Source organism: Macaca mulatta, chromosome 6 (assembly GCF_049350105.2).
Source record: "Macaca mulatta isolate MMU2019108-1 chromosome 6, T2T-MMU8v2.0, whole genome shotgun sequence".
In the NCBI taxonomy this organism is placed as follows: Eukaryota; Metazoa; Chordata; class Mammalia; order Primates; family Cercopithecidae; genus Macaca; species Macaca mulatta.
This window is the reverse complement of record NC_133411.1, coordinates 166,223,245-166,233,341: the sequence shown is the minus strand read 5'-3', so window position 1 is coordinate 166,233,341 and position 10,097 is coordinate 166,223,245. Positions and strand designations below refer to the sequence as shown.

At 44.6% G+C, this 10,097-nt stretch overlaps 1 protein-coding gene across 5 annotated transcripts in view; it reads right to left on the bottom strand.

Annotated features, from left to right (window-relative positions):
- The window catches only part of CYFIP2 (cytoplasmic FMR1 interacting protein 2), a 133,429-nt gene that overhangs the window by 37,076 nt on the left and 86,256 nt on the right, over nt 1-10,097 (bottom strand). For all 5 annotated transcript variants that reach the window (NM_001194296.3, XM_078004301.1, XM_078004303.1 and 2 more), the window contains 3 exon segments: nt 242-372; nt 1,435-1,525; nt 2,673-2,816. In NM_001194296.3, the coding sequence (NP_001181225.1) occupies nt 242-372; nt 1,435-1,525; nt 2,673-2,816 (366 nt within the window).

The window sequence follows — 10,097 nt, the reverse complement described above, 5'->3', positions numbered from 1 at the left end:
GTGGACCCCAGTTTGGTTCCATAACATGAAGGAATGGCAAACTAAGACCTAGACAACTGCACTAATAGTGATTGGGAGAGCCAGGACTGGAATGCATGTCTGTCTGGAAATGAACTGAAAAGAGCATGTGAGCTTACACTAAAAGAGCACAAACTGATGCTACAGGAGCCTCAATATCTGGTTGGAGTTGGCATCCCCTCCAACCTGGAGATACCTCAATTCCTTTGGGCTCTGGACTTACCAGAGCTTGCTCTATGAGGAGGCAGAAGAGGATGGCATTGCCCACTTCCCTCAGGCTCTGGAACACGTCTGTTTTGAGCTCTGCGTACTCAATGATGTCCTTCAGCTGGTGGTGGAAGAACTCCAGGATCCCTGGGAGAAGAAGCGGGATGGGTCAGTGGGAAGTTGACACTGCTCAGTAGGGTCTATGGGAAACAATGACTGAGTGGCAGCCCCAGACCTGACTCTCGGATAGCAAAAAGCCAAACCACGTATCCCTCTTCTCTGCAGGCCCAGAGTGAGATTTCTTTCAGGGCTCAGTACTGGAAAAAGTTCGAGAAGCGGGCTCGTGTCTTTTTCAGAACACACACACATGTGCACGTGCACACACACACAAATGAGGCAGCACTGGACCCTTTCCAGTCCCTCCAAAGTTGCCTGAATTCCTATCATGACAGGAATGAATATTTATTAGTAGGTGTCAGATATTGTGCTGAGCCCTTTATCTGTAATACCTCATTTACTACAACAATATCACTAGGCACTATTACCCCTGTTTTCAGATAAGGCTCAGAGAGCGTAAGGGGCACGCCCATAGTCACATAGGTAGTAAGTAGGGCAGCTGGGACTGAACTCCAGAAATTTTAGCCTTATCTTTTTCCTATTCTGAATCATGCAGACCCAGCACTAGACATCTTGGTTTTGAAAAGAAACATCAGATGCCAAGTCACAGTCCCCATCTTTCCCTCTTCTCCAGGCCCTGTATTCAGTTCACTATCAAGGAAGGAAATAATTATTTCTCTGCCCAGTGGTCAAACAGCAGAGATGTCCATTTCCTCACTTATCTTAGATATGTCAACTTGGCACCACTGCCTGGAGCCTCGGTCTCCCCAAATATGCAGATGGAGGAAGATCTGGAGGTGCTGAGCTCATAAGTACCTTTTCTAATAACCTGGCTCTGCATTATTTAAACATGCTGACATCTGCTGTCATCTTCCAACTTCCTAGCAGTCCCATGAGGCAGGCCCCGCAAGCATCATCTCCCTCCACTGACAAGATGATACCATTGCTCAGAGGGATTAAAAGGCTATCTAGCTAGTGGCCGGGGAGGATGGATAGCCAGTACTCTGCCAGCTCACTGGCATGTTAGAGAAGCAAACGCTCTGAGGTGGATGGTCAGAGCCTCCCTTCCCACCTTGTTTTGCTATCACCAACCTGGGGAGCCATACTCATGTCGGGGCAATCGGCATATCTTGGGCATCACCTCTATCAGTGTTTTCACATACTGGAGAATGGTTCCTTGGAGCTGACAAAAGAAGAGTACAGATGAGTGAGATAATCTGCTGCAGCAAGTGTGCATCTCTGGGCTGAATTCTGGGCTACGGAGGGTTCTGTTGAGACCTCTGAGAGGAAGGGGCAGGCTTGCCTAAAGGTGGAGAACAGTCCCTTTGACCTTTATAAGACTGAAAAAGGAGCTCTCTCATTATTCTTTCAGGCTTACAGACTTCAAGGAGGGCACATTTCTAGGTGTAGGGTCTTTCCTGGGGCTGAGGATGCTTGTATCAGATTCAGACTCAGAGCTAAAATGAAATGGAGCCAGGAAATTGTGGAGATTGAAACAAGCTATTTAATTTCAGCCTGGAAAATTCATGGCACGTTCATCCCTCCTGTGCCCAAGGCAGACATCTTTAATCAATTACCACATTTTCTGGTTTTACTCTGGATTTAGCTCCACAATCTTTAACAACCCATGGTTCCACAAAGCTGCTGCCACAGAATTGGAGTTAGCAGATTAATCCTATTTGCTATCCCTGATCTGGTTATAAATTACTTTTGTCACTTGAAATTTTCATAAACATCTTAAATGTTTTGGCCTTCAGCAGTGTTGCAGGAAATTAAATGAAATTCAGATGACCATATTTGGGGCAGATGCAGAATAGTGGTAAAGGGATATAGCGGTAAAGGGATACAGAACTCTCTTAAAGCCAGTGCAGTATGAGAAGCAGTGTTTAGCAAGAAATCCCAAGGGAAAGAAGCATGGTGATTGATTAGAGATGTCTGCCGTGGGTAAGGGCGTGGAAAATGGCAGCTACAAGTGTCATGAATTCGCCCTGCTCAAATTAGATAATGGAGTACAGCTGGGGAGCATGAGGAGTCAGTGGTAAGCGCTGAAGGACAAAATCAGGATTTCTGACTTCAGTCATCAAATACAAGGAGTTTGGGGTCAGAAAATGAGGAGCACAGCTATAGGTCAAAATGTGCACAGAAATGTAACAGAATGATAGGTAAGACCAATCCAGGGATACGGGCAAGGGACTCCCTGAGCAGTTTCTACAGGCAGAGCTGCAGTGCCTGGGATTTGTTTTTACAGGCCAGGTAAAAAGTAAAAGCAAACCTTGTTTATGTCAAACCCACATGGGCACATCTCAAGCCACACTGAGGCCTTTCCTTACCAAGCTCTTCACAATCTTTAGCAGTTCCTCCATGACCACAGCGATGCCCTGGTAACCCAGGAGTCTGCAGATAGTCTTGAAATGAGGTGGCCCCACAAAATTCCTGTAGGAGCTGTAGATGTGGCTGTAGGCAATGTTGAGAGGCTGGAAAACAGAGTGGCAAAGTAAGTGCCTGAGTACTGAATGGATGCTGGTGGAGTCCTGGCAGATGTTCCGCTGACAGAAGAATTAGGAACTCAGTGTTATGAGTGTGCTCACTGGGGCTCTATGAATACGTTTGCAAAATGATGGTCAGAGAGAGAGGTATGGTCAGTGACTACAGGATGGCGCACAGTCACCAGATGGAGCAGCCACTCCCTAGCAGAAGAGGATAAAGGACTTCCAAGCAAATATCCCTTTTATAGGGATTCCTGCCACCCATGATGTTCCACACCCAAACCAGGAGTTTCACAAATGGAGCCATGGGGGAAAAGATAAACAGCCAATTTCCTTTCTTAAGAGGCATTACTAGTACTAGACATTGGCTGGAAGAACCATGTGAAAACTCAACAGCTGCTTCAATATTGTCATCTTTCCTCTACTGTTAGTTGTTTCCATCTATGACAGGCGGGGTCCTGGGAACACACAGGCCTGGGAGTCAGGAGACCTCTGCTGAGTGCATGGGACAACTGCCCAGGGTTTTTGAGCCTTAGTTTCCACATCTATGAAATGAGGGGTTGGATTAAGTCAGTGGTTTCCTAACTTTAAGAGCAGCAATCCGAATGAAAGATGCCACGGAAGCTCATATGTGAAGCAGGCAAAATGGAGCTGCTCTGGCTTGGTGCTGGCTGGGGACCCAGAGCCCTGGCCACCACCATTGTCCTCTGGACCTCATGAGACACCATAACTGAACCTGAAGGATCTCTTTAAGATCCTTGTCTGAGAATATACAACCAAACTATAGGGCCCTAAATTGGTCTCACTTGTTTGGTGAGAATGTAAAGTTATCATTGACTCTAATGCTCTGTTCTGGAAATGCCGCTTACGAAGCACCTAATGCCAGGCTTTGTGAAGCCCTCCAGGTACATTCTTGTTTAATCCACCCAACAAACCTATGTGATCTATATAATTATTAGTCCCATTTCACAGATGAGGGAACTGAGGCTCAGGTGGGAAGCAGCCTGCACTCACTTTAAGTGGGTATGGCTGATTCCAAAGCCCATGCTCTACCTACCATGGTGTATTTTGGAAGTTGAATTCTTATATAAATGATACTCAGTTTTTTACATAAGGTTTTAATTCAAAACTTAGGTTTTTTTCTTTGTTTCTTTGTTTTTTGAGACAGAGTCTTGCTCTGTCACCCAGGCTAGAGTGCAGGGATGTGATCTCGGTTCACTACAATCTCTGCCTCTGGGGTTCAAGCGATTCTTCTGCTTTAGCCTCCCAGGTAGCTGGGATTACAGGTGCCCTCCACCATGCACAGCTAATTTTTGTGTGTGTGTTTTTAGTAGAGGCAGGGTTTCACCATGTTGGCCAGGCTGGTTTCAAACTCCTGACCTCAAGTGATCCGCCCACCTCAGCCTCCCAAAGTGCTAGGATTATAGGCATGAGCCACTGCACCCAGTCCAAAACTTAGTTCTGAGTATAGTTCTCCCAACTGGAATTGCAAAAATCTTGTACATGAAACATGCAATTTATGGGATGACCACATAAGATATTCTATTCACTGAAATTCTCTACTAGCTAGCTAGTTAGAAATTCTACATCAGTTAAATGGAAATTCTCATGATGCTTTTGAAGTACTGCAAGATTTTCAACTCCCTTTGGAGCCATCAAGAAAATATTTAATTGAGTTCAGTCTAAGTTTTGAGTTAAGTACGTATATATGAATTATTCTAAACTTTACAAAACAAGCATCACAAATATGCACTAACAACAAGGATACGTGAAGAACACAATTAGAGTTCCCACTAATAGCAAGGACTTGTGAAGAATTAGAACACCCACTCATTCACCAGGTTGAGTAATAGTTCACTTGGTGAGCTAATGTCTAGATATTGGGAGGCCTGGAATGTGAGAAAGAGCAAAGTTTTTTTTGTACATGACACTGAGGAGCTGTCACAGCAAACTGCCTGAACCTAGGGGAGGAACTTTTTGTATTTAGCTTCGAAATGTATGGGCCAGGAATGGCTTACATAGGGAGAAAATGGAACTGACTTAAGAGTATGATGTTCACTGAAGTCGATGTTCAGCAAATCCTTGGAGTGTATGATTTGCTGAGTTGATTTAGCTAACTGTGGGGCCAGGCCATGTCACTTTCTAGGTATGAAGCAAATCTCTTTTAGTGCCTCTGTCACAGGCCACCCTGTCAAACAGGGCTGGGGCTAGGTTGAGGTGAGTGAGGCACACAGGATGCAAAATGCTAGGAGGCGTGTACTCTTCTAAGTGAGTGCAGCTTAGTTTTTGCCTTGTTAGCAAAGCCCCACTCTGTATTCTCCTGTTTCCCTCTCTGGAGATAAGGAATACATAGCAATCACCAAACAAGCCATGGCTTACCTCTGTTGGGAGGAGGAGACTAACTGGAAAGGGGCACGAGGGGACTTCCTAGGGTGATGGAAAAGCTCTACATCCTGATTGGGCTGTTGACTACATAGAGGTGTTTGTCAAAACTCACAGAACTGTACATACAATTATGATCTGTGCCCGTGTGCACCGAATGTTTGCATCCCTTCCAAATTAGGATTTGGAATCTTAATCACAAACAAATTAGGATTCTTGTGTTGAAATCCTAACTGCCAATATGATAGTACTAGGAGGTGGGCCTTTGATAGGTCATCAGGCCATGAGGGTGGAGCCCTCATGAGTGGGATTAGTGCCCTCATCAGAAAAGATAAGAGTGCTCACTGTTTCTCTCCTCTCTGCCATGGGAGGGTACAGTGAGGAGAGGGGCCATCTGCACAGCAGGAAGTAGGCCCTCACCAGACACTGGATCTGTTAGCACCTTGATCTTGGACTTCTCAACCTCTAGAACTGAGAGAAATAAATTTTGTTATTCAAATCACTCAGCTTATGGTATTCTTGTCATAGCATGCTGAACTGACAGACAGTGCATCTTACTGAATATGATTATACCTCAATAAAGAAGTAAATTTAAAAATCCCACTGAGCTATGTCATAGCTTAATTCACCTTCCCAACATGATTTTCAAAGGTTAAAAAGCAGAAACATGCTTTAAATTTTCTCCTGAAGAGAGCGGTGGCTTAAGCCAGCACAGGTACCAGGTGACAAAGACCTGGCTGTGCTCACAGCCATGGGAACATGGTGTTCATGGACGGCCCTAACAGCCTTCTCATTCTCCACCCACACCAGGGACTCTGGGCTTCTCCTGTAAACCCAGCAAAGCTCTCAGAACATTCTCTTTTGTCCCCTTTTCAAATATTTAATGAAAGGAATTTCTGAGTAGCAGGGAGCTTTCAAATGGATATCTCTGGAGGGGACAAAAAGCAATCATCTACTTATATTTTCTGTCTGGTTCTCTGACTTCTTTTCTAGCTTTGTCTGAGTCTAGAGGATGGGCTCTGGGGTGGGCACACCTGAGTTCGAATTCAAATGTATTAGTTAGATGCTCTTGGGCAAATTACCTAAACCCTCTAAGCCTCGATTTCCCCTAAGTAGAGATGATAATACCAAATCCAGTAGGGTTGTTGGAGGTTTAAATGTGATCACATATATAAAGCAGTCAGCATGGGGCCTGGCACACTGGAAATGCTTACTGAAATAATAGCCATTAATATTATTTTGTTTGATGACTTGGTAAATAAAGATGAAAACGCAGCTTTCTGGTCAAATTTCACCCCAGCAGCTCTGGCGACAGCTACGCTTCTCTGATTGTAAAGAGGTGGGCTGTAATTTTATACAACACAGTGTGTACCCCACAAAGTGATAGGATAGAGGTAAGAGCCAGGACTAGTTGATAGAAAGGGGAGATGTTCACCAGCAGATTGTACCGGGTGGAGTCCCTCCTCATTGCAGGTATCTTATACCAAGGTTGTTATAAGGTTCCTGTAAAGGGCTGGAGGTGGGGATAGATGTGCTTCCTCTAGAGGATCAAGCTGAAATGCATTCTTCCCGGACGTTTGTCCTTCTGAGTGGTCTCCTAAACCCTCATCCCCGCCCAAGGAGCTTCTAGTACCAAGCTTCCCTGAACTCTTCCTGGCAAGCACAAATAAACACACATTTACATATATGGAAACTGTTCAGCAGGAATTCCCAGATCTAGGCAGAGGCGAAGAGTAGTATTGGAATTGTTTTACCACATAAGGATTTTTAAAATGCCCCCTACACACCCACTCGGTGTACTTTGGAGGCCTCTGGTTGACATTCCTATGTCAGACTTGGATTCTGGTCTAGACTGGGAGTTTAAGCTTTAGTTGATGGCCCAAGATGCATTTCATGTGAGAAGGACCAGCATGAAATGAGGAGAATTCAAATCTCCTAAGATTAAAACAAAAACTCCTCCGACCCCTCATTCCCCCAAATACACCACACGCATGCAAGAGGAAATGCACATGCATGCTGAAAAGTACACACATACACACCCCCGGAGGGCACCCATCTGACCTGCTGGCTCAATAGGAGGCTGGACCCTATTGAGAAAATGTGGGAATAGGGGAGCCTGGGCATTTTCTGAGGGTTGGCAAAGAAAAACAAGAATGCAACATGACGTGAGCCATTGGTAACTTGCCATTGAACCAATCCTGCTAACTGATAGGTTCCAACCAATGGGCCTCATGGGAAACTAATTATGTATCCTACCTGGTTAGGATGGATCACTTAAAATCAAGCTTGTTTAAATCCACATTACACAAAATAGATAGCTTTATGAGATCTCAAGAAATAAACAACCCTGATTCAGGAATTAGAGCCATGTTATTACTGTGTGACGCAGACCTGCAGTAATATGATGAGTGGAATCTGGCAGATCCTGGGCACTGTAATATTATCTGTAGATGAACTTTAAAATGTTGTGGTAAAATATACAAACATAAAGTTCACCATTTTAACCATTTTTAAATGTTGTATATAGGCTTTTCATCTATCTGTTGAGATAGGCCTCTATCTCATCAGATGGTAAACACGGCCAGCCACTTCAAACAGTAAGGCCTATTTACTTGGCAAACTGAATTTGTAAGCAATTTGCATCTCTGCTCTCTGGAATCACAATTGCTGTTTTCAGAGGTCCCAAGAGGAATTAAAACTGCTCCTAATTTCCTATTTTTGTTACAATTTCCCTAATGGATATCATCAGCCTACAAACACAAACACAGCTCTCTAATTGAGGTGGAAGAGCTGCAGCTCAATTCTCTAAAATCACTGCAGGTAAATGAAGGCGAGGGCAGAAATAAAATAGCAGCATCGTCCTTCTCGGGAAGGTCACAGAGCAAGATGGCGCCAAGGACTGATCAATTCTCAGTTCCAGGATCAAATCCATTGTGAACGCTTGGGTAAAACTACTAATGTGTCATCACTTTTCTTATAATCAGTACTCATGTGATGACACACAATTACATCATGCTTCTCCGTGAATTTTTCACATACGAATTCCATCGTAGCCGCCCACATTGTTTTCTGCGGCTGCTCTAACAATTACCACAAACTTGGTGGCTTTGAACAATAGAAATGTATTATCTCAGGCTTCTGGAAGCCAGAAATCCAAACTAGGCCAAAATCAAGTTGTCATCAGGGCCACACTCCCTCCAGAAGCTGCAGGGGACGATCTGTTTCCCACCTCTTCCAGCTACTGGAGGCTGGCGGCATTCCCTGGCTTGCGGCTGCACCATTCCAAACTTCCCATTTCTCTGCTGGGTCTTCACATGGCCTTCTCCCCTTACATGTGTAAACTCCCTCTGCTTCTCCCTTATGACACTTGTGATGCATTTAGGATCCAGCATAATCCAGGATCCTCTTCCCATCTCAAGGTCCTCCAGTTAATCACATCTCCAAAGACCTCTTTCCAAAGAAAGTTACATTGACGGGTTCCAGGATTAGGACCTGATGTCTTTGGGAACCATTCTCAGCCTTCTAAACCAGGTAAGGCAGTGCAAGTATTCCCATTTAGCAGAAGTGGAATCTGAATCCCAAGTGAAATGAAGTGACTTGTCTGGGTTGAGGTACAAGATGAAATTCTGCATAGGAAATTCCATATGTACTGGTTGCCAAAATCACAAAAGCCTCTGGACTGGTGGGTAACCTACCTTGTGGACGTGGTACCATGCAGACAGAAGGGTGGGGTGGTGACAGGGAAGGGGGTGGTGCTATTGGTGGTGGTGTCACAGGGACCAAGATTCCCCTGGTCAGCTCAGGTGGGCAGTGTTGGCATCCAGGTATGTACCCAGCTGAGCTGTGCCCAGCTTGCTGCAGCAAAGCACTGGCTTCTGGGTCCTAAGGATATGATTTAATGAGGAAGGCACTGTGAGAGTACGGCAAACTTGCCTCAGACAGGGGCTTGTGACAACCAGGCCAAACAGATCACACCAACAATTTCTAAGGGCCAAAAAATTACCAGGGAGTTACTGGAATAATTGAACGAATGCTTTATGTCACAATCTGTGTCACTTGGGAGGCAGTTTTAGGATAGACTCTATATAATTTATTTTATTTAGAGAATATACTCTTAAAGTTTTGATTCATCTATTAATTCTGATTACTTGACCAGCTGTTAAAGTTTTGTTTTATTTAGCATCATCCCTAAGTGACAGAGCTCTTGGGCAGAAGAACCTGGGCTTCAGAGTAGGGCCTGCTCAGAAGAGGAAACACTTGCTGGTCATATTTCTCCAAATGAGTTGATATCTTCCCTGATGCTACCACATCAGGTGGTTAGATGTTCTCTGTAAGAGCTTTTAGTTCTTCACCTGCTCCACCATTCTGGAGTGCATCATACTTTGAAGTCCTGGCCCTACCTCTCAAGGGAAGCTAACCACAAAGCAAAGGGCTACTACGGACTGAAGAATCACAAGTTACAGGATGGTACAACCAGAGCAGCAGAGCATCAAAGAGGCCAGCCAGGATCTCCAGCTCTAGTGGCCAACAGACCCAGGCTTACACCATTGTTTGCCAGGACCTAGCTTCGTGAGAGCAGCCAAGCCGTCCCCCCGTGAGCTTCAGTCTCTCCAGTTGTACAATGGGGATAAGAAGGCCAATCTCAAGGAGTTGTCATGCGGTTTGTAAAACGAGAACACACATGTAAAATGCACAGAAAATTCCCAAGTTTGAGTTGCATGAGTTTTACTGTCATCTTTGAACTTTTCTATATTATTCATGTACAATGAGTATATACATTAAAAAATAAAATCAATAAAAGTGATTTAAGAGAGGAAAAAGCAAGGAAGTGCTATGCAATGCAGGGTGTAAACTTTGCTCATTATAGCCTCTGGATGAAGCTATGAC